The sequence below is a fragment of the Syngnathus leptorhynchus genome, chromosome 16, assembly GCF_054491065.1.
Source record: "Syngnathus leptorhynchus isolate UIUO chromosome 16, UIUO_Slep, whole genome shotgun sequence".
Lineage (NCBI taxonomy): Eukaryota > Metazoa > Chordata > Actinopteri > Syngnathiformes > Syngnathidae > Syngnathus > Syngnathus leptorhynchus.
In genome coordinates, this window is record NC_141210.1 from 5,488,335 (window position 1) to 5,510,346 (window position 22,012).

The window sequence follows — 22,012 nt, forward strand, 5'->3', positions numbered from 1 at the left end:
AATAGACTCAATGACGACAATCCATCATTTATTTGGTTGCCCAATGCGCTTTAAATTGTAGAAGTGATCCCGCCAATGATTGATAAATGATACAAAGCGAATGCTAAAAATTCTATTGAGCATATTAAAACTAAAATTTCCCCTGTTGAAAGTTATAGTGTCCCTTCAAAAATGTGTGAAATAAGGTATTAAGTGTAAATAATATTTTACATTTCTTCCAAATAAAGTTGCTTGGGTTTTGACCAAGCTTGCCTACTTAAAATATTAACTTTTGAATGTATTCTGCAAACTGAACCAATCCAGTCATGTCTCATATATCTAAAATAATCAAATTAAAATTGAGTTTCTTTCCACTTAAAGCCATCCAAAAATCTAATAACAGAAAAAATCCTCCTTGTGCTGTACACAACAACCCCCTCTTGTGATAGAAAATATGAAATGCAACCAGCATTTTTGGACGAGTCACATGATGATAGAAATACATTTTTAATCGTTTTAAGTTCTTCACATCCGCACGCTAAAGACATAAGTAGCAGTAAGGGTGAGTCGTAGACAATTCTCCCACATGGTTCACTGAATATAGTTTACACAGATACGGATGTTATCATTGAGGCAACTGGATCAACGTGGTCTGCCCTGATGGCAGGTATGTTATGTTTCGTGAACGAGACAGTTGGAGGGCAATTTCCTCGGCGGCCTCCAGTTTGCGCAGCTCCACCAAGCCGTCGCCGGCTTCCTGGAGGGAGTTGGCGATGAGCAGGGCGGCCTGGGAGTCGCCCTCGGCGGAGATGATGGCGGCCTGCTTCAATTGTTCCGCCTAAAAAAAATAAACATTTGACGGGCGGTTTGAACCACGCATGTTCGTCACACGGACTACCAAATAGTAAGAGGAGGTACCTTCTCCACAACAAATCTAGCTCGCTCAGCCTCCTGCTGTGCCACCTGCTTCATCTCTACAGCCTCTGTAAACTCCTTACCAAACGTCAAGTGTGTCTGAAAGAATGCAAACTTTGTTTAGCTGTGCTAGCTCGCCAGCTGTAGCTCATGGTGCACACCAGGTGAGCTTAGCTCCTAAGATTCCGCCGGTAGTTCCGTAGCACCCGAGAAAGCAATTTCGTACCAATGAAACGTCATCCAAAATGAGGCCGAAGGTGTTGGCTCTTTCTGTAAGGTCTTCGCTGACCTGGCGAGAGACCAGCTCTCTCTGCGTGATGAGCTCGCCAGCATCAAAACGAGCCTTAAAAAGAACAAACCCATCATCGATTTTTGCAAAATAATACATCCAATTCGGTCCCAATTAAGTCAAACTAAAATCACGTACCACTACAGCCTTCAGCACCTCCGTGGTGATGGATGGCAACACTCTTTCATCATAATCCTCACCAATGCTGGTGAAGATACGTGGGAGCTGAGAGGTCACCGGCCGGAAGAGGATTCGTAATGTGATGTTGACATTCTGCAAATCTGCGGGAGAGAAGTATCACAAATTAAACAAAAAATTTAAATTAATTACAGGGGGGAGGAGAAGGTGACAGTACATCCATGTTACTTTTAGCATCGGGCTAGCGATGTACCTTTGCTTCCTGTGATGACGGGCACATTTCGGGGACGGGAGCGACAATCAAAAATGATGGGTTTCTGCACCCACGGAATGAGGAAGTGAGTGCCCTCGCCGATGACTGCCTCCTGCACGCCTCGGAACCTGTCAAATATCACCGCCTGGTGCCCTGCGTCAACTTTCAGAAGGAGAAGAAGAAAGGGAGTTAATGGGGCGAAGTCATTACTAAAAAAAAAAAAAAAGGAGTTTACTGCCATTTGTCTTCAAAGGATGGACTTCATTATTATTTTAGATTAATGATGCAATGTCTTGTAAAATTGATAAGACAATGGGGGGGGGGGGGGGGGGGGGCGATACTTATAACAACCTTTATCGGTCATAAAGATCTTGTGAGGGAGTCATTTTGATCCTCGAATCTATTAAAGTATTGCCATTTAAAAAAACAACAATAAAGTCACTCACCATTGAAAAGGGCAGAGTTGACAACACTTCCACCTATGGCCAATGCCAGTCCCAGTTTACCAATCGACTCAAACAGTTTGGCCATTGTGGAAACTCTAATTTTACTGCAAAAGAAAGAAAGGTTTCAATTTAGAACATTTTTAGTTAGTTGAAGGCCAAGGATTGTTGACTTTGGCCCGGAGAGACTGAAGGCGTCAACTGGGTTAGCCTTTACTTGTTAGCTAACTTAGCTAATGGGAGAAATACAAGATTAAAAACGCGTAAAAAGACACAAACACGCATTAGTTACAACTAAAACCGAACCAAATAGCCTCAAGTGAACCGATTAGTAAAACAGCATGCGCAGGAACAGGACGCTTATCTATTGCTAATGGGGCTCTGGTAGAGCTTCACCCAATTTAACGCGTAAAAATTTCATAACAACCACAAATAACACATTTCATTAACTTCAATATCTAGCAGGACAATAATTGTTGAGCTAAATTCTCTTCGAAGCAACATACATCATAACTCACCTGGGTTTTGTTCAGGCGTCTATGACCTCCACATCGGACAGCACATGAATTTGTCGCATCAGTGCGCGTGCGCGTTGTGTAAAGTAACCTGGCATTCAATTGGCTAGATTTCTTCTTCTACGCTTTTGGAATTTCACATCCGTTTTGATTTATTTTGAAGGCCCCACCCGGATGTCGTCGAATACGACTATCTTGCTGCCTACGTGCAGCCCTGTGAAAGAGACAAGTTTCCACTCGTAATTCCACGACCTCATCCCGGGTGCGAGAGACGGCGGGTGACGATGCTCCCTCGCGGCGTGGCTACGGCGTTCGCTTTCCTATCATCGATCCTGCTCTTAACTCGGGCCCAGTACGAAAAGTACAGCTTCCGAAGTTTCCCCGCTGACGAACTGATGCCACTGGACTCCACGCTCGACTATGCGATGCAACAGTACACGGAGGGCAACTGGGCCGAGAGCATCAAGTACCTGGAGCACAGCCTGAGGCTTCACCGATTGCTGCAGGACAGCGAGGCGTTCTGTGGCCGCAACTGCAGCTCCGTCAGCCGAGGTGACGACGGCTACGACGCGCACCTCCGCGTCTTGCAACACATCCTTCTGAGGGCAGCGTGCCTGAAGAAGTGCAAGGCCGATCTTCCCGTGTTTCAACTCGCGTACCCGAGACGAGACTTACTGGACAGTTTCAAGAAAAGGACGCCTTATCGATTTATACAGTACGCGTATTTCCAGGTGAGAACAAAAGTTGTGATCGGAAAGTTGCAGTCAGGTTTTTGGGGCGACCTCCTGCTGCTTGTGCCACGTCTCCCCAAAACAATCCCGCACTGTTCTCCTCCTTTTCTGGTGGGCTGATGTGGCGACCCCCACCCGCCACAACATTAGGTACACCTGCATGTTTTATATGAATAAATAAATGTCATTTTATGTTGCGGGTGTACCTAATGAATTAACTGGTGCATTTTGCTTTGTTGATAATTGCACTGAAGAGCAAAAGTGCTTCAATGTTGATCTTCTTGACATGTGAAGAAATTGACAATAAAGCAGACTTGGACTTTTCCCACAGCTGAACAATTTGGCGAAGGCGGTATCGGCGGCCCACACTTACCTGAAGAAAAACCCTAAAGACCCCCAGATGACTAAAAACATGGACTACTACAAAACCCTGGCGGACGTGAGCTCCTATGTCATTGACCACGAGGAGCAGCCATACGAGGTTCTGAACACTTCTATCCTCATTTCTACAACTGAAGTCAAAGCCTGATTTTTCTATACAATGTTTAGAGCGTGTTCCTGAAGAGCTTGAAGCTATACAACAGTGGCGACTTCAGCGGCAGCGCTCGTCACATGGAGCAGGCCGTCACCTCCTACTTGGATGTGTACGACACCTGCTTGGCCGCCTGCGATGGATCCTACGAGATCCTCGAGTTCAAGGACTTCTATCCGACGCTGGCTGGTGGGTGCGGGCACACCACATACGTGTCTTCCCGACACCTATTTGTCACGTGAAAAGCAATCTAATGATTATTTAGTGACCGGTTCTTGTTGATTTTCAGATCTGTACCTGGAGGCGTTGAGATGTAAGGTGGGCTGTGAGGAGCACTTGACCCCCAACGTTGGCGGCTACTTTCTGAAAAACTTTGTGGCCACCATGTACCACTATCTTCAATTCTCGTATTATAAATGTAAGACTCTTCTTTTGTTTTTCCTATGTGTATTGCATGGCTACAATTGGACTCTGATTATTCTCCGCCTCTCCTCCAGTAAACGACGTAAAGAGCGCAGCGCCGTGCGCCGCCAGCTATATGCTGTTCGACCCCAATGATCAGGTGATGCGTCAGAACGTGGAGTACTACAGCTACTACCGGGAACAATGGGGTCTATCTGACACAGACTTCCAACCGCGGCCAGTAAGTCTCGAAAGTTGGGCGTCAGCGTTAACGCCGTGTCGGCGTGCTAATTAGAGCGCCGCAAGAGCTGCGACGTCATACAAAAGCTCGCTCAGCGCAATTTTTATTCGGATCATAAAGCCAGCTGTGGAGAAATGGCCAAATTTGTCACCTGCTGATGTAAAAATAAAAAACACATTTGGCTGACGTTTTGACTTTTGTCTCCCCCTACAGGAGGCCTTGGTTACTATTTTTACATTTTAGTCCTAATTAAAGAAAGGTGGATAATGAACTGTATTATTTTACACTAATTTGTTTTCATTTTACCCCTATTGTATTGTGTGAATATTTATTTTCTTTTTTAAATCTATTTATATCGTAATAATGTAATTATTCAATATATTTGTCTCCCTCTGCAGAACGCTGCTCGGTACTACAACCAGACCACCAAGCAGAAGGAGATGCTGCAATTTGCCATCAACTACCTGCAAACGGAGGACGAGGTACATACAGCAGATGGACAAAATTGACATTTTCGGATAACACGTTGCGTATGCTGTTGATTTCTTAAGAAAGTAGGAATTTTATACTCAAATGATTTCTGCAAAACACATCAGAAGGGTGAGGCAAGGTCAAAGACCAATAAAAGTCCATTTTAGAGCAGATCTGGTTCCAGAATGATCTGGGTCACTTTTTTAAGGAGCGCTTGTGTCCATAAAAGAACAGATTATATAAAAAAAAAGTACAGAGTAGCCTGGATGGGCCGGATTGAGGGTGGAAAATGAGGTTGTTTTCTGTCAGCGGTGTGTGGTATGTGGTCAGGAGGTGTTGACCGCGAGACACCATAACTCCAAAGGGAGGAGGAGCCCCACAATTCCAGCCAGACACTTTGACTCAGAAGAAAGCACAGTAAGAATAAAAAAAAAAATCAGCTTACTGTCCTCTGTCATTTCTCAAAAGGGTGAAGTTAGTCCGGAAGCAGCGGCCGCTTCCAGGCGATCCGAGCGTCCCGATGCAGAGTTCGAGGGAGTCGGCGACTACGAGGAGTCCCTCATGTCCGAGTGGTGGCAGGAGCCCAAGACCAAGTGGGACACGGGTGATGTGCCGGAGTGAACTTTGAACCTGAAAAAAGAAAGGAGGAACTCATTGTGTTGATCGAGATGAAAGATTGACGTGTTCGCTCTTTGGCTGTCATCAGCTTTTATTATAATAATTTGTATTTTTATATTGTCTAAGCCACGTCCCCGCAGGTTGAATTCAAACCTAATAAAAAAAAATTATACCAATAATTGTCTCAATATTAAAATAAGGTTATTATTTGTATTTGATTGTACAAGAAAAAGATAAGAACTTGTTTTTTTCTTCATTGTCTTTTTTTGTCTTAACTTATTAGAATTATTTTGATTTTATATATTTTTATTTTAAGTCCTTTATTTATTTTTTAATAAAATTAGCTGAGTATGTTCAAAATGCAAATTATTTTTTATATCATGGTACTGTACATAGTATTTTTTTCTTTTTAGTAAATGTATTCAAAAATTTATGTCAAACAAAATACTTTATTTGACATATTTATTTTTTCATTAACATTATCTAAATGGTATTTATGGCTCATAAACAGAAAATAATCTGGCACTTAATATGCGAAAAGGGAAGCTGGTTAACACTAACTCAAACATCCATAACAGCATGACAAGATGCGATTAGAAAATAAGTTGAATTTCTTTTATTTCTTTTTCTCTTCACTTGTCTCTATCCGCAAGCCTTTTTTTCTTTTCTTTTTTTTAATTTTGTCTAAATTCAAAAAGTGTCTAAAAATATGGTCTTTTTTTTTCTCTTTTAAAATGATGATTGATAGCAGCTCTGCACATGACATAACACACACTCTCTGTTTTCCTAATATGTGCCATCCTAGTGCAAAGCTCAAAACCCACCCAAAAAGTGCACGCTCATGCATACTCACTCTCATGGCAGTGCACGGGCTGCCCTGACAAAGAATGAAATTCAAATTTACAAACAAACAGTCCAAATTTTAAAAAAAAAAGTGCCGTTCACATTATTCCTCCTCAACAATATGGTGCATTTTAACATTCAACATAGCTTGCACATATTTACATAAATAGCTCATTATTTTTTGTGATTTCGTCACTGCAGGTAGTGATGTGCTCAGGGAAACAAAATGGCCGTGTTCTCATGAGAATTGAGTAGGAAATCACACAAATGAAAGTGACATGCTTTTGTAGGCTCATAACGGACTAAGGGAAATGTTTTTGCCTTTTCATTGGCTTTTTTTTTTTTTGCCGACGCGCCAAAAGAAGAAGCAGTCTGCCATTTTCGGCATCATTGCTATTGAGACTTAATTTGGTATGGCAGTTGATTTGAAAAATGTTCCCAAAAACAGGGCCTGTACAGTTCATAAATAAATTTTGTCTCGACTGCTCTCTGAGCTCATCGGTTCAGCACTGATATTAGTCACTCTTGGCAGATGATAAAGAATACATAACTGTACGTACTCTTATAGTGTCTGTCTACATGTTGCTGAACATTTTTGCTCAGTCCGTAGCTTATACAGGTTTAAAGCACCACAACTTAGATGCTAAATTGCGTTCGGGTTAGTTTAGCTTTGCCATACTTTTGGCAGTTTGGTTGTTTAAAACAAAGTGTCATGTTTTTTTCACGTTGAGTTTGGCAGTAAATTGTGAGTGCTATTATAATGTTTCTTGTTTTGAAAAATTTTGTATGAAATCCTACCAATTGATCAATTTAACAAAGTTTCGATCAGGAAGTAGATCACAGACATGTCAATGGGAGCTAATTGCTAATGAAGCTAAATGGACATCAAACACAAACAGAGGGGAATCCCCCCTCAAGTCCTGTTAGGTGACATTCTTCTTCATGTCGTTATTACATTGAAAAGTTGAAGGGCTCTGTTGTGACGTGCACACATTCTTCTTCTGCTCTTTAAAAAAAAAAATGTCCAAAGAGTAAAAACGTGGTGAACACTGACAAGGGTCAGTGAAATGTACAGTCTGGCATTGACAACGCTGGTCCTGTCAAGTGATCCCAAAAACCACAAAAGTCCCTCAATCCAATCTTCTGAAACGTGGTCCACTTGGACCAGCTGTTTGGCAGTCGGAGTAAAAACACTTGGTCCCTCTTCAAGTCCTTCTTTGGAAAACATGCTTGGAATTTTCACGGTGATGAAGTGGCAGCACATCTGTTCCAAATATAACCCAGTTCTGTTCAAGGGCAGTTTGGATCTAATCCAGAGTCACTCCACACTAGTCACAATAGGTATGGACCGGCAATCGATTTTCTTCAAACTATTGTCACATTTACTAAAGTTCCATCCATCATTCTTAGGCAAATTGAAGGTAATGTTAAGATATCAATAATTCACTTCTTAGGTTGAGTCCAGATCCAGTATAGAACTGTAGCCAGATTTGTTCCATATCCGATCAAGCGATGTGGCCCATATCCAGTCTTGATCTGGTCCTGACCAAGTACACGTGTTCCTTGTAGGGTCGTGGTCCATTGCAGATGTAGTCCAGACTCAATCTAGATTAGGTCAAATCCCAGTTATTCCAGATTGAGTCAAGATCTGATCAGTCCAGGTTCAGGTCCATCCGTCCATCCGTCCGTCCATCCGTCCCTCCGTCCATCCGTCCACCTGTCCCTCCGTCCGTCCGTCCGTCCATCCATCCATCCATCCATCCATCCATCCATCCATCCATCCATCCATCCATCCATCCATCCATCCATCCATCCATCCATCCATCCATCCATCCATAGTCCCAATCCAGTCCAAATCTAATCTAGTCCAGATCGAAGCTGGATCCAGTCCAGGTTCATTAAGTACAGGAAATGTGCGTGTGCTGTTGAGGCTATGGCAGGGAATGAACCTCTTTAGCATATTAATCTTATTTTACACATCACGCAAGTCATTTTTCCATTCGAAGAAGATTGTGGTCCAGGCAGGCAGTGCAGACATCTTGGCTGATTTGCTCTTCGTCCTAACAGTGGAGGACAGAGGTTGACCATAAAAGGAGGACTGGAGAGATGGAAATAGGAGTGGAAGACATTTTGTTGTTGTTATTGTTCCCTTTTTTTTTTCTCCTCCGTGGACAAGGACACCGTGCAACCAAGAAAAAGAAGTAGAAGAAAAAGAAGAAGACAGGAAGTGGGCAGGATACAGAGACTGATGGTGAACATCCTACCCTCCACCAGATCTGGAATGAAACACGCAAACAATTATTTTCATTATTAAAGAAAGGGGACAAAACATAAGGAACAAGTCATACCTTCCTCGACGAATGTTTCTGCGTCAACAAAGCGTTTGTGAAGGAGAAAAGAGAAAACGCATTAATGACAAAGACTCAAAAAAACGTGTGCGCATTCTTGCAGGCGGAATACAAAATGGAGAATGAGGCAACGATTCACAAATTCAAAATTAACATACAAACTTGAATGAATTTTTTACTTGTGTTTGACGTCAGAGGTCAGGCGACCCGAAGACCTCCCACCCATTTTATGCACACATGCAGACTACACGTACACACTGACCTCTGACCCAAAAGGAATTCCTTCAATTGTGATTCAGATTCTTTTGACCCAATCAGATTGCTATAAATGTTGAAAGGAGTTGGTCCTTTTAGGCCAGAGGAGAAGCATGCACAGGCCTAAGCATAGGGGACGGGGACGCTACAGTGGTCCTTGGCAGACTAGACTAATCCTAAACCCTGGCTGGGAAGGTTGTTGAGCGATGAGGAAGTAGACAGGAAGGACAAACGCATGCCAGAACTCTTACTTAAATCCCCATCCTGTCCCCCCTAGGACTATAGCTGCCAGGAGAATAGCACCTGCGATGGAGCCTATTATGATATTGGTGCCACTGGGACCTGCGCAGAGCAGAGGGGAGGAAGGAAGGGGGAAAGGAGGAGAAAACACAACACCACCACTAGATCCAATTAAAAACAAAAACACGCACACACCATCAACACTAGGAAGTGATGATCCAATGGATTATTCCATTTTACCTTTCTTTTCCAGGCCTGTTGGGACGGTGGGTTCAGGGATGGGATCAAAGACGCTGCAGTCCTTGCCGGTGTAGTCTCTGTCGCAGATGCACTTCACCTCGTTGCTGCACGTCTGCCAAAGCACGAGACGAGATCATCATCCGCATCGACTCCTCGGGTCTGCTCGGCGTTGTCCTACCCCGTGGTCGGAGCAGATGCGTCCTAAGTTGGACCCGGCGCAACTGCTGAGGTTGAATGCCGCCACCGGGAGGCAGCGTCGCTCCAAGCACATCATGTTGGGTCCGCAGGGGGTTCCGTCCTCCACGTAGCCCAGGTCTGAGCCGTCCTCCAGCAGAGCGTGGCCGCCCCTGACAGAAGCATGTTCCCGTGTTCGTCCTCATTTGCCGAATCAGAACCCCTTGAAATGAAACTCACCGACAGTCCAGGTACTTGTTCTGGTGGTAGAGGGTGAAGCTGGTCACCTCGCCTTGAAGATCCCCAAATTTTGGCTTTGTGCTGATGTTGGCGCAGAACAGGAAGCCGCACAAAACGTCCCTTAGGATGACAAAGACACTGTCAAAGTGGGGAATATAGAAAATCCAAATGGAGGGTTGTACTAATTGCATAGAATTAAACAGAAAGTGTTTTTCCACACATCTTGAAATAAATGCTCCCTTCTGTTATGCGTACCATGGCCACTAGGGGGCAGTACAAAACTGCTTAGAAATTCAGTGGGATTCATAATGAGCCCTCAACTCTTATTAGCACTATTAGTCAGTCTTGCCGTCGTCTTATTTGAACTATTTTTCTGTCATCTGTAATAGAGATTATTAGCCAACACTCACGGCTTATTGCACTGAAGCCAGCCTTGGCCGCCGGGACCGCGACCGCAATTCCCTTTATCCGTCCCCTCGGCGTTGAGCTTCTCGTAACAAAACCTGTCTGCTGAGTCTTGACGGATAAAACCAAAAATAACAGCAGGATGAAGTCAGATGTTGCACACGCATTCCACGCACATATTTAAATACTTACTGAAACCCCAGAGCCCCCTACACTGTCCGTCTCGAGTGCGACATTGTCCGCCATAACAGCGACCCTGAAAAGGCAAAATGAGGCAAACAGTATATCAAAAAATTGGAGTTGAAGTGGATTTGCACAAAGGCGGCAGCGCTTACTTGATTAGTTTCACACGTGTAGCCATCAAGCTTGTGGACGTTGTGAGGACACTGCAGGAGTGACGCACAAGCACTCTTACACAAACACTCCAAAAGTATTGGAACAGCCAGGCAACCGAACAAAAGGTATACAGATCATTCTAATGCCGTTCTATACATGGGGAATACCTGGCTGGAGTCTCCAGTGCAGGTCTCCGGGATGTCACAGTCGTTGACAGCCTCTCGACACACCGCGCCTCTCAGCTCATACTGAAAAAAAAAAAAATGGCGTAACAACCGTCGGTCGACGTTTCAAATAAATGTCTGTGTTACGCACCTTACAGCCACGGCAGCACAGTCCGTTGCTGCACATAGCGTCGTGGGTGAGTGTGCATTTTTTACAGCAGGCGCCTCCGCTACGGGCGCACTCCTGCGGTCACGCACACACACCATGTAGCAGGGCTAGCTTGGAACTACCTCCCATTTGGAGATTTATACTCACCACCTGGGATCCACAATCACATTCTTCGCCAGGTTCTACAAAGCCATTGCCACATTCTGGAGGGTCCAACAGCTGAGAGACACACAAACAAATAGTTCATTGCTACTCTTTCTGGTGTATGTGCAGTTTGGCCACCAGGAGACAGTAGATAACAATCATGAAGACACAAACAAAAGAGGACTTTCATCACGATTGTGATTTAACTATTGAACTAATCTTGCTCCTCTCACCTTGTTGGGCTTGTTGAAGAGGCAACTGCCGCCTCCCTGGAGCAAGAACTGGAGGTATTCATCCACACTGCAGCGAGAAAACTTTCTGGGCAGATAGTATCTGCATTAGAAAGCATACAAAAACAAACAGCAATAGCATCATTAAATGAAAACAGTGCAACGTGTTAATGACGTTAAGTTACAATGTGACAGAAATGGAACCATCTGGAGTATAAATTGTTCATCAAATTGTGCTGTTGTGCCATCTGGTGCAATGCACCAAACGCCTAAGTGACATTTTCTGCTTTGTACAACACGAGAATTGACTGCGAATTCATGTGTCTGTCTTATACTGCCCCCTGGTGGTAAGGCACGCCCAACAGAAGTCGCAGCACAATGCCCATTGAACTGAAGCAAAAAAAATGTTACATCCTACCCAGTGTCCTCCATAATACAGCCCAGCCAAGTGTCAGGACACCTGCAGTCTCCTGTGGAACACCAAAAGCAAATTCAGGATCTTGTGACGATTTGGAAGAAGCGTTCCAGCAGGACGAGGAGTTAAGGCTCGCTTAGCTCCAGTAACGGCACAAATGGCCTTTCGACATTAATCAGCAAACTCATTGCTCTGTGGCAGCAATGTTCCAAATGCAGGTGATAAAGCACCCCGAGTCAAATTATAAAAGTGCTGGTGCAGGGATGTTCTTTCAGCAAAAAGAAAAAAAAAAAAGAAAAGGACTGAGATGTTTGAGTGTCTCAGCATCCCTTACGTCACATCATACCTGCAGAGTTGCGGGCATTGTTCCACCGCATCCCAATGTTCTGGCCCAGGCTCTGGCACAAAGTGATGGCCATGGCGCCGACATTCCCAAACTGAAACAACAACAAAAAAAAACGTTGCTCTGGATTTCCTACGGACAAAACACAAAGTAAAAAGTCCCCTCACCTCATTGATACCCCCTCCCCTCGTCGGCGAGCACACTCCTCCCGTGTATGCCGTCCCACTGCGGCCGCTCTGAAACGTACGTCCTCTGGAGACAAACAGGAGGAACACTGTAAGAGCGAAACCACGACGGCGTCTACGTCCAAATTAATCGACTCACGAGAAAAGTTGGACAACGTCGCTCTGTTCGCGGATGTTGTCCCGTCTGTACTTCATAAAATTCTGCAGCGTGGTCAGCGGTTCCTCCACCACTGGCACCATATTCTTTGAGGTCCACGTCTCCATGGCGACCAGCACGATCCTCGTATTCAGCTGCTCCTTATAGATCTGCGGTAACACCAGACTTGATTCATTAGACTTGCATTTGTGTAAGAATCCAAGGATGCTAATCCAAACAACGTACTGCGTCCGCCATGTTGACCACCGCTTTGGCAAAGTTTCTCGTTTGGCTGCCGGAGCGTCGCAGCTGTACAATCTATGAGGAAACAAAACATGCACAAATGATGGAATGTCAGTCACACACAAAAAGAAGGCAGAAAGAAAAGTGCCACGCTCCTTTTTAGAAGGCACGAATGTGTTCTCTCTACGCCATTTATCTATTTGTCCTCAGAACGCTCACCATGTCATTGTCATTGACCACCATCAACTCGATATATTTAGTCTCGGTCTGCACGGTGGGCCTGCGAGCGAACCTCTTGGATCGCCTTAGTACCCCCGACGCCTTCTGCTGCTGCTGCTGTTGCCCCCCTTGGTCTTCATCGCCTCCTCTGCCATCCCACTTGTCTTCTGTGCAGTCTTGGCACACGCACAAACATTGCAGTTCACTATCAAAGTCATTAGGAAAGTAATTATCACCTCATCTGCATTATGCGCAAAAAATCTGGATCACAGTCTGAGGAGTTTTTTTTTTTTTTTTAGATCTGCAGCAATGGTGACAAGCAGGTGTAAAAAGGGAATGACTGACCCATTGGGTTATTTTGGATGTTGTCAAATCGTGCACACTACAAATGAGCTTGCCTACCTTCGCATTGGGGGGAGAGCCTGAAATCTGACATCTTATGAATCAGGTGGGCGCCATTTTCCTACAACACAAAACAATCTGGTTTTATTTGAAACCTTCCCCCCACATAAAAATTCATATACATGGGTGGGCCACTTAAAAAGGCATTGGGCAGGTTTAGGCCAACTCTGTATGTAATTTTAATTTTTATATTCTATTTACCTCCTTGCTGTCATTGTAAACAGGCTCAATCCAGTAAGAGAAGAGGCCGTCTGAGAACATTCCACTTCGAAAAAAAGGCCACACACACACACAAAATGAAGGAATATATTATAAAGTGCATAAAAGGTCAAAGTGGGGACGGTGGGGGGGTGGGGGGGGGGGGGGGGGGTCTTACCACAGACCGCGGCAGGTGGAGAGGGCCGCCCAAGACTTGGGCACACCTCGCAACCTTCCCTGGTAGTAGCAGTGCTCCCCTCCCTGCGGACACACACACAAATATGGAGGAGGTTTCACACAACCTGAAACACACACACACTCTGCAACTTCACAGCTTGTCGGGATAGGTCAGCTGTGAGGTTCAGAAAAAAAAAAAAAAAAAACTCCCACGGCAGAAGCGTTTGTGACCTACTTGTGTCCCATCCTCGCCTCCGAATTACAAGTGAGGTGGAAGTCCTTCCTGGAAGGAGCTCTTCAATAAGTCAACACAGAAAATCATTTGGTACCAGTGCGTCACTATTTGTCTTACTGTTCAAAATAATATTTCTTTTTAGATATAGTATTGTGAAATTACAGAGGGATATTGCAGTTCAGCATTTTTTTTCTGCATAATTTTGAGGGGAACTTTTGTTTTTAACTTTCTGTTTTTTTTACAGTATTTTTTTTCTATTTTATAGATTTTTTTGTTTGTTTTTCCGAATAATATCTGGAATATTTTTTTCATTATAAGTAAATATTGTATTCAGAAAAACAGGGGAAATTATTCCCTCAAACAGAAAAAGAATTATTTTAAAAAACTGGAAAAAAAGCAATGCAATAATAGAACAAAATATTTTGAAAAACAATTTCCTTTCAGTTTTTCAAATATTTTTTATGATCGATTCATCGGCTTCACTTCCAATCTAATCATAAATGGCTTCATCTGCTAACAGTCAAAACGAAAAGCATTTAAGTCAAGAAGGTTTTTTTCAGAGCTGAGCGAGTCTGTCGTGGTGCTATTTCAAAAGAGAGGCCCAATTTGGTGACGCATGTCCCCAAACGCATCGCGCCTCCCACGCCCCCGTGGTGTCACGTGATGCCTCCATCATGCGGCGCCACAATCTGGCCTCCTTGCAGGACTCCATCTCCCTCCATCCTACCTTGCCTGCCTCCAGCCACTCACAGCACACAGGGATGCTTTTTTACTCCCATTCCCCCGACCCCCTCATCTCTCATTCTCTCCGCTGCCAAGAACTTAATGACGCTGCTGAGCTAACTGGTTGCCATGGAGACAGATTCGCCATTGGTCAGGAGGACGGAGGCAAAGCGGTTGGGTGGCTTGGTGGGCAGCGAAGCATTAATGCCTTCTGGCTACTAGAATGCATGGGAAAATCTCCGTGGACTTCATTTTACTGTTATTTCAAGATGATCATCTCAGAGCAGGTGGTTTTTTGTTGTTGTCTTTGCAAAAGCATAAGCACGAATGTAACATGCAAAAGTACAAAATGGTTGCGCGGCAGACTATTTCAAAGCGCTTTCCAAAAATAGGACATAAAAATATCCCAAAGGCAAACGTGCGGATTGGTGGTGCCTAAAATAGACAGTGCAGCCATTTTATTAGGAACACAGATCCAAGCAAAGAATTTTAGCATTGTAGAAATGACTGCTTTTTTGTTGTTGTCGGAGAAGACCTTACGTTCAAATAAGGTCAATTTCGTATTTTTTCACAAATCGATATGCCATGCGGGTTATTTTTCTTTCTTCCCCTCTTGCACTCTACTGCCACCTGCTGATGACTAAAATGAGCCCACAGACTTAGTGTCCGAATGTGACGTGACCAAACCCAGAAAACAGATGAGCCAGCTTCCTGACTACTATTAAGCAAAACTGTCTATTGCTATTTCTGATTCTTACCAGCGACTGCAAGGGTCGGCCGTCCGGCGTAAAATGGCGCTCCACATAGTCCGAGGACAGCAGGTCACTGAAAAAAAAAAAAAAAAGAGGTCACATGAGGAACCGTACGTTCGTCTGTGTGTGTGTGTGTGTGTGTGTGTGTGTGTGTGTGTGTGTGTGTGTGTGTGTGTACAAGAAGTAATGTGAAACATCTGCAGACGTGGCCATGCAAAATAGCTGAGCAAGCAGTACTGACTGGTTTAGTTCCAGGTCCAGAGTGAATCTACGTCTGAAGGCTTCCACCTGGAAAGAGCTCAGCGCCAAGTGGACATCCTGGAAACAGAACATTTCAAATAAATGCCATTAATGACCAGACCAGAGAGACGACCATCTTAAATACGACAGCATCCCGTCACGTGACAGGAAATAGTAGCATCATCAGATCGCTACGACTTGTCCCGTGCCTCTTTGCTACCACGAACCCTCTCCATAATTAATGGGGACACACTTCAACTGAATAAATGAAGCTGCTGGGAGCCCCGGCAGGCCCCCTCGAATGATGCAAAGTGACGGCAAGCAAACACGAAGAAAGGAAGCGAGCTCACGCGCAAAGCAGGTCAGGCGGCGAGAGCATTTGACATTCCGGGGGATTCTCAGCCAATAAATGGGTCAAAAAGAACAGCGCACGATGCATAGACGCAACCTTGTAGCTGTGGCCAGATGATTGGAGACTGACGGCACAGTCGTCTCGATGCGAGTCACGCCCACACGTGTCAAGACAAACATGCTAGCAAAAACCCACTTAACATTCTCACGCTGATGATAATGAATGGATGGACGGATGGAAAAATATAACACCTCTAATTTCATTTCAAGTGGACACTTGACACCCACTTGCACAACCAAATTATCTCACCGAATTGTGTGGCATGTTGTTTTTCACTCTGGTGTCCAGGTGCTCATGAGCCATTTCCTGCTCCGACTCAGTCCTCCGCACCAGGCGTTTGGGGAAGGTCACCTGGGCTGCAGTGTCGCTGCCCTCCGTCCTCTGCCCGGGCGACCAATCCCAGGCGCCGCCGTCCTGGCTTGGGCTCCTGTTTACATCTGGAAGGCAAACAGCACAGACAATTCTCATGGTTGCGATTCAGGACGTTTATGTTAATAATGTTAATTTCTTGTGAATATGTGAGTCATTTATTCTCCAAGTCTCATGTTGGACAAAAAAAAAAAACTGATTTGGAAGGGAAAATTGGTATCAATTGGAAAGATTATGAATCCAACTATATCGAAAACCAAATGATTGTTGAGCAAGATAATCATGATTAGCAATGTGGCCATAATCAACACAACAACAATGAAGGATTTTTGTGTCATTGAACACAATTTAGCTTTCCATTAACATACATGATTTGGGCTGTGGCAGGAAAGTGGACTACCCAAACATAGAAGCTTTTTAAGCTGCAAAACAACCGTGCTAACCATCCACCCACTTTGCTCCCAAGAGCTCCTCAATGTATCTTAAAAAACACATTGCAGTCGTGTTGCACAAGTTGTGGCGGTGCATCCCCATTTGGCTTCAAAACAAGGAGTTGCTTGCTTGCACTCGAGGGGGGCTGCGGTAGAATTGTGTCTATGCAGCAAAACCAGTCACATCCAGGCTATGCCGTGCACGCCACATCACCGAAACCATCATATTGACGCTACACTGCATGTGGGTGCAAAGGTGGGTGGCACCGGACAAGTGTGCAAATATCCATCTGCCAATCATCGTGTCTCCTCTTACCTGACACCGCCAGCCGCTCGCCCACTGCAGCAAAGAGCAAGAAGCACCGCACCGCCAGCATGGTCGTCACACATTCCCGCCGGTCACCGCAGGCAGGCCCCCAAAAACGTCACCGAAGCGGACACAAGAGGGGGGAAAAAACCGTTAAAAAAAATGGAAAGAAAATAAATCAAGGATGGGAAAAGACTGCGATGGTGCGCCTGGTGTCATCATCTCCCCTCCTGTTCCACGTACGCGGACATTTACATCAAAAGATGACACAGAAGCATCGTTTCTTTTTTTTTTTTATCTTTATGGCGGCGGGGATCGATGGATGATGGGTGACGATCAGTGAGGAAGATGCGCCGAGCAAGAGGAGAACGCGCAGCACCGCGGAAGCATCGCTCCACAGCGTGCGCGTGCGTACGTACGTACGCGTGCCTGCAGTATGCGGAAGAGGGGGCTGCGACGTGCCGGGGGCACGTGGGGAAGCCCTGGGATACGCCCACTTTGGCCTCGAGATACGACTTTCAATCGTTCCGTGACCACACTCATCAATGGAAAAAGGATAGGATGCATGTTTGGATACAATATTGTCATTTAAGACCGTACATTAGTATTTATTCTGCTTCACACAGTGATACTGACAATCAAAGGATTATTAGATTCAATCTGCCATGTGGCCCGAATCCATCACAGCCGCATGTCGCATTAAGTAAACCCTCGAAAACCTTGCAAAGCATTTACAGAAAAATTGTCCAGAAGACTTCCTGCTAATGGAGGCACATTGTCAATATTTCATCGACCTCCTTTCAGGACAAAAGTATAAGGACAAGCAACAATCAATAAGGTAGACATTTACATGTCTAAAATTCTCACTGTGGAGTCGAAATAAGTGCAAGCAAAAAAAAAAACCATTTTAAATAAACTACAGATTTTGCTCAAATACTTTCTTACTCACCCTTCGGTGATTTAATAGGCAGAAATAGGTACAGTTACAGTACTGTAGTTCATTTATAGTAACAGCAAAGCTACAGCGCCCTCTGCTGTGCAAACAGTGACATCACACCTAGAAATTATGAAAAATAAGTTAAAATTATCTAGTAGATGCCCCAGGAGGGATGAAGTATGAGTGTTACAGCAGAAAAAAAGATGAGGCACACACTGTCTACTGTATACGAGAAAAAAATCTATATAAAAACGTCTTTTAAGTAAATAAAAGCAACGTCTTTTAAGTAAATAAAATCAACTAATCTTGACTGATCTATTGATCTATTTTTTTTAATTAATGATGTAGCAGATTAAAAAATAATAAAACTAATCTCGTAAAAAATAAAATAAGTAATATTTACAAAGACGCAATTAGCTTCACTGGACTCAGGTTTATTTAAATGAGCAAAATGTCGCCTGCTGCTGCCACTTACCCAATTAGATGGCTATAAGAAAGACTTGAAACGGCGATGCTGGTTTCATTTCTGATAGAACTGCAAAAAAGATTAGAATTTATTAAAAAATGAGCGGCGAGTGTGCGGTTAAACCTTCTCCAGGTTGTCCACAAGTGAACCAACAGTTCAAGTGTCTCCACGCAGCGTGTGGCGCCACTTTCTCCAAGCAGAGCAGGCTACAGCAGCACGAAGCAAGTCACACCGGAGCTGTAAGAAAACGTTTTGAAAAATCGTGTAACAAGCCGACTTTTAAACAAAACAAAACAAAAACTACTACTTTATACTCAGCGTCCTTGGCAGTGCACTGTGAGCGGCTGCAATGGCCGATTCTCCCGGAATTCACATCTCCGTCGCCACATGAAGCAACATGATGATGTGAGGCAATTCAAGTAAGTCACACTTTCAGTGAATAAATTTCATTTAAGTGAAACATTAAAGTGTAACAGCTCACGAGGTGGTTAAACAACAGGTGCTTATATGTTAAGCTGCGTCATAAAATTCTATCGACGAGCTTCTCGTTAGTATGTAAATGCTAATAAATTAGCATCGCTAAAGTTGAGGCGGGGAGACATGACGTCATAGCACGAGGTGCATTCTGGGATTTGTAGTGATACGACTAATTTAACTTATTAGAAGGCATGGGTTAATTTCAAGGGTCAAATATAACTAAACATATTTTATAGACTTTTACAAGAAAATATAATTCCAATAAAATGCATGATTATGAACATATGCTTACATTCTGTGGTTTCTGCTTCATAGATGTGAGTTAGACCTCTGCAACAAGAGTTTCTTCCAGGCAGACCATCTAAAGAGGCACATGTGCTACACCCATGGTGATAAAGATAAGTACTTTAAGGTATAATCTCCTCTAGAGGGAGCCAGAAGGCCAAACTCTATCCACAGTTCTGAAAAATCCACATCCAGCCACTTCCTGCGAGTAAACTCTTTGCTTCCAGTGCCCTCAGGCTGGCTGCTCCCTGACTTTCAAAAAGAGATTTCGCTTCAAGGTGCACCTGCAAGAACACGGCCTGGCTGCCAAGTTCAAGTAAGTTCATATCGGCATTGAACTGTCAGTCCACCAGGTGGAAAACACTCACAGCAACCTGGGGAAAAAAAAAAAAAAGTTAAAACCCAGACTTTTGTCTCCCGTAGGTGTTCAAAGAAGGAATGCGGTGCCCTGTTTGACTCCCGCATGGCCCGAAATGCCCATGAGAAGAAACATGCAGGTTGTCAACCTTTAAATGAAACCTCATGAGTGAAGAACTATTGTGATATTACTATTTTACAGGTTACCGCTGTCCAGATGCAAATTGTAAGGTGGTTGCCTCCACTTGGAGCATGCTTCAGAAGCACATGGTCCAACACCCGTGTAGGTATAAAGTAAAATGAACCAAATAATAATAATCATTAAAAATCAATTTCAATCTTTTTTTTAAGCAACATTTACATGCCAAGTCTGCAAAAAGGAGTTCAAGCAGGCCAACTCACTGCGCCATCACAAGCGGGTCCACGCCACGCACAAGCCGGTGTTGGTGTGCCCCCACGACAACTGCGATGCCTTCTTCTCCACCACCTTCAACCTGCAGCACCACATCCGCAAGGTGCACCTGAAGCTCCTCAAGTACAAGTGCTCCTTCCCAGACTGCCCGCGCACCTTTGCCATGCGGGTATGTTGCATGACGGCAGACATTTGCCATTTCTGAACACTAAATTTGGACATGCACGCGTTCTGCAGGAGAGTATGATCAGGCATATGCGTCGACATGACCCTGGTGTTGCCAAACCAAAGGTAAAAAAAAAAAAAGTTACTAAAATCAGTAAATGTATTTTTTTTTTTAAAAATGCCTTCCCAAATTGTCTTTGAACAGAATCGTAACCGTCCCAAAAAGTGGTGGCAGAAGCGCGTGGATGGTCATCGCCTGCCCCTGATGGAGGACAACCTCAACAGTCTTTTTGCTCTTCGCATGCGCATCTCACGCCGGGCTAAAGTGGAGGTGAACCTGGCGGGCCTGTTCAACGAGCGCAAGATCCCGCACTACGTCGACCCGGAGGTCAACCTGCGTGACCTGTTCAGCATCAAGAGGCCGCCACCTACCCACAACGAGGTGGCGCCGCTGGAGGGATAAGACAAAGCTAACTCTATTTCTTTGATGGAAATTGGGTCTGTTTTTTTTTTTTTTTGGTTTAATGTAACTGCCTTACATTGGTATTTGAATTTGTGCTTAAATATGACTAGTTGTCATTCAGAATGGAACATCTTGTTTGTAATGGAAGAAAAAGGTGTTGACCCAATAAATGAGTTTAATTTTTTGCTTGAAAGTGCCGCTCCTTTGCTTTGAGACTAACACACCGATGCTTGTTAAAAATTAATAAAGCGACGCACATGACTAAGTGCTGAGTCACAAAGCATCTCTAGCACTCTGGGGCTGGCTGACACTTACGACAAAGTAAATACGAAGCTGTCATACTGAGCTATTGGCAACTCTTCAAAGACATTAAGGAACAAATTGGAGTAAAATAATATTCAATTTGTCTAACGTTTCAGCTTTATAGCATCTCAGATGTAAAAACCAATGTCAGATTCTTTAATAGTCATAAGCAGATGTCTTAGTACCTCAACTAAAATTTCACATTGATGTCAATTTGTTGGAATTGGTTACTGTTCAAGTAAATTTGTAAAATGTCAATTTAAAGATAAAGATGGATCGAGCTCTGTTTATCAAAATACATCACCTGACATTTGAGGGTCAGATATCACGCACTTAAGACGATCAACATATTCTGTCATGCCAAGGAATAATAAATACAATATCAAATAGAAACAATATAAAATTGAGAGCATAACTCAACAGATTCATTGTGGGAAGTGCATTCAGTTAAAGGAGGGGAGGGTGGGTGCTTTTGGGTCATCTATTCTGGAGGACAGTCTAATTTGAGCAGTGACGCTTTTATGCTTAACCTACTTCAATCGCTTTCCGACTAGCGTGTCCATGAAAGTAATGTCTGGCTGGTTTCATTCCAACCTTTGTGACCCTGGTCTCTGGTCTGTGTGTGTGTGTGGGGTCTGGATTTTTTTTTTTTTGTTCCGCCACACGCATCTTACTTGCGACAATCCGTGTGGCGTTTAGGATAGGAGCAGTTGCCATGGCAACAAAAGTCTAGCTTTTCAACGGAGGGTCGTTGACTGGAACGAAATCGATGCTTTTAAGCGCCCTTTGTGAGGGACAGTGGTGAGTTGATGATGATAACGGACGGATTTAGCGGGAGTAACAATCGCAATCATCCAGAGTGAATTTCGAGTTTGTGGCCCGCTGAGGATAACGAGCAGGAAACTTTCATCCATCTTAGTTAGGTTCGAAAGTAAAAGGTTCTAAGAACCATGCAAAATTTCAAGGGTCTTTGTGTTTTGATGCAGCATCCTAAAAAAAAAAAAACACAAAAAAAATCCTCACCATCCGTCATCCTGTCAAGCCA

General features: G+C 44.0%; 4 protein-coding genes across 6 annotated transcripts; 2 read left to right on the forward strand and 2 right to left on the reverse strand.

Moving 5' to 3' along the window:
* Positions 1 to 467: 467 nt before the first annotated feature.
* On the reverse strand, positions 468 to 2,654 carry phb1 (prohibitin 1). Its single transcript, XM_085933469.1, has 7 exons — positions 2,536 to 2,654; positions 2,021 to 2,124; positions 1,575 to 1,736; positions 1,322 to 1,464; positions 1,121 to 1,237; positions 898 to 993; positions 468 to 817 (listed from the first exon to the last, which is right to left on the reverse strand). Exons 2-7 carry the CDS (start codon positions 2,103 to 2,105, stop codon positions 605 to 607), a joined length of 816 nt encoding a protein of 271 aa, XP_085789595.1. The 5' UTR covers positions 2,106 to 2,124; positions 2,536 to 2,654; the 3' UTR covers positions 468 to 604.
* Positions 2,655 to 2,707: 53 nt separating this feature from the next.
* p3h4 (prolyl 3-hydroxylase family member 4 (inactive)) lies at positions 2,708 to 5,854 on the forward strand. The gene is made up of 7 exons (XM_085933467.1): positions 2,708 to 3,263; positions 3,595 to 3,744; positions 3,813 to 3,984; positions 4,085 to 4,213; positions 4,293 to 4,438; positions 4,837 to 4,920; positions 5,378 to 5,854. Exons 1-7 carry the CDS (start codon positions 2,817 to 2,819, stop codon positions 5,528 to 5,530), a joined length of 1,281 nt encoding a protein of 426 aa, XP_085789593.1. The 5' UTR covers positions 2,708 to 2,816; the 3' UTR covers positions 5,531 to 5,854.
* A 2,522-nt stretch (positions 5,855 to 8,376) lies between these two features.
* On the reverse strand, positions 8,377 to 21,702 carry LOC147044356 (disintegrin and metalloproteinase domain-containing protein 11-like). Of its 3 annotated transcripts, none has more exons than XM_085933466.1 (27): positions 18,515 to 21,702; positions 17,112 to 17,135; positions 16,245 to 16,432; positions 15,585 to 15,661; positions 15,350 to 15,416; positions 13,635 to 13,717; positions 13,460 to 13,523; positions 13,259 to 13,319; positions 12,857 to 13,032; positions 12,641 to 12,712; positions 12,398 to 12,564; positions 12,241 to 12,325; positions 12,077 to 12,167; positions 11,734 to 11,785; positions 11,319 to 11,418; positions 11,089 to 11,160; positions 10,924 to 11,016; positions 10,776 to 10,856; positions 10,608 to 10,658; positions 10,465 to 10,528; positions 10,278 to 10,383; positions 9,868 to 9,987; positions 9,632 to 9,800; positions 9,454 to 9,565; positions 9,225 to 9,315; positions 8,719 to 8,736; positions 8,377 to 8,646 (listed from the first exon to the last, which is right to left on the reverse strand). In XM_085933466.1, the coding sequence occupies exons 3-27, from the start codon at positions 16,296 to 16,298 to the stop codon at positions 8,631 to 8,633; spliced, it is 2,142 nt and encodes a 713-aa protein (XP_085789592.1). In that variant the 5' UTR covers positions 16,299 to 16,432; positions 17,112 to 17,135; positions 18,515 to 21,702; the 3' UTR covers positions 8,377 to 8,630. The 3 variants fall into 3 exon arrangements, with proteins under 3 accessions (XP_085789592.1, XP_085789589.1, XP_085789590.1); XM_085933463.1 differs by having other exon boundaries at positions 17,112 to 18,159; XM_085933464.1 differs by lacking the exons at positions 13,460 to 13,523; positions 13,635 to 13,717 and having other exon boundaries at positions 17,112 to 21,702.
* On the forward strand, positions 18,511 to 20,857 carry 42sp43 (P43 5S RNA-binding protein). Its single transcript, XM_085933468.1, has 9 exons — positions 18,511 to 18,744; positions 18,824 to 18,924; positions 19,298 to 19,394; positions 19,495 to 19,583; positions 19,691 to 19,764; positions 19,827 to 19,907; positions 19,976 to 20,205; positions 20,274 to 20,327; positions 20,407 to 20,857. Exons 1-9 carry the CDS (start codon positions 18,604 to 18,606, stop codon positions 20,662 to 20,664), a joined length of 1,125 nt encoding a protein of 374 aa, XP_085789594.1. The 5' UTR covers positions 18,511 to 18,603; the 3' UTR covers positions 20,665 to 20,857.
* Positions 21,703 to 22,012: the final 310 nt, after the last annotated feature.

What these genes read in the sequence shown, in the direction of transcription:
- 42sp43 (XM_085933468.1), top strand. Translation starts at nt 18,604, where the DNA reads ATGAGCGGCGAGTGTGCGGTTAAACCTTCTCCAGGTTGTCCACAAGTG. An exon ending in AAGCAAGTCACACCGGAGCT is followed by an intron (nt 18,745 to 18,823) that starts GTAAGAAAACGT and finishes CTTTATACTCAG; the next exon opens with CGTCCTTGGCAGTGCACTGT. An exon ending in ATAAAGATAAGTACTTTAAG is followed by an intron (nt 19,395 to 19,494) that starts GTATAATCTCCT and finishes CTTTGCTTCCAG; the next exon opens with TGCCCTCAGGCTGGCTGCTC.
- LOC147044356 (XM_085933463.1), bottom strand. Translation starts at nt 17,172, where the DNA reads ATGCTGGCGGTGCGGTGCTTCTTGCTCTTTGCTGCAGTGGGCGAGCGG. An exon ending in TGGTCAACATGGCGGACGCA is followed by an intron (nt 12,565 to 12,640) that starts GTACGTTGTTTG and finishes GTGTTACCGCAG; the next exon opens with ATCTATAAGGAGCAGCTGAA. An exon ending in ACACGTGTGAAACTAATCAA is followed by an intron (nt 10,529 to 10,607) that starts GTAAGCGCTGCC and finishes TTGCCTTTTCAG; the next exon opens with GGTCGCTGTTATGGCGGACA.
- p3h4 (XM_085933467.1), top strand. Translation starts at nt 2,817, where the DNA reads ATGCTCCCTCGCGGCGTGGCTACGGCGTTCGCTTTCCTATCATCGATC. An exon ending in ACGAGGAGCAGCCATACGAG is followed by an intron (nt 3,745 to 3,812) that starts GTTCTGAACACT and finishes TACAATGTTTAG; the next exon opens with AGCGTGTTCCTGAAGAGCTT. An exon ending in CTTCTATCCGACGCTGGCTG is followed by an intron (nt 3,985 to 4,084) that starts GTGGGTGCGGGC and finishes GTTGATTTTCAG; the next exon opens with ATCTGTACCTGGAGGCGTTG.
- phb1 (XM_085933469.1), bottom strand. Translation starts at nt 2,105, where the DNA reads ATGGCCAAACTGTTTGAGTCGATTGGTAAACTGGGACTGGCATTGGCC. An exon ending in CAACTCTGCCCTTTTCAATG is followed by an intron (nt 1,737 to 2,020) that starts GTGAGTGACTTT and finishes TCCTTCTGAAAG; the next exon opens with TTGACGCAGGGCACCAGGCG. An exon ending in CTAGATTTGTTGTGGAGAAG is followed by an intron (nt 818 to 897) that starts GTACCTCCTCTT and finishes TATTTTTTTTAG; the next exon opens with GCGGAACAATTGAAGCAGGC.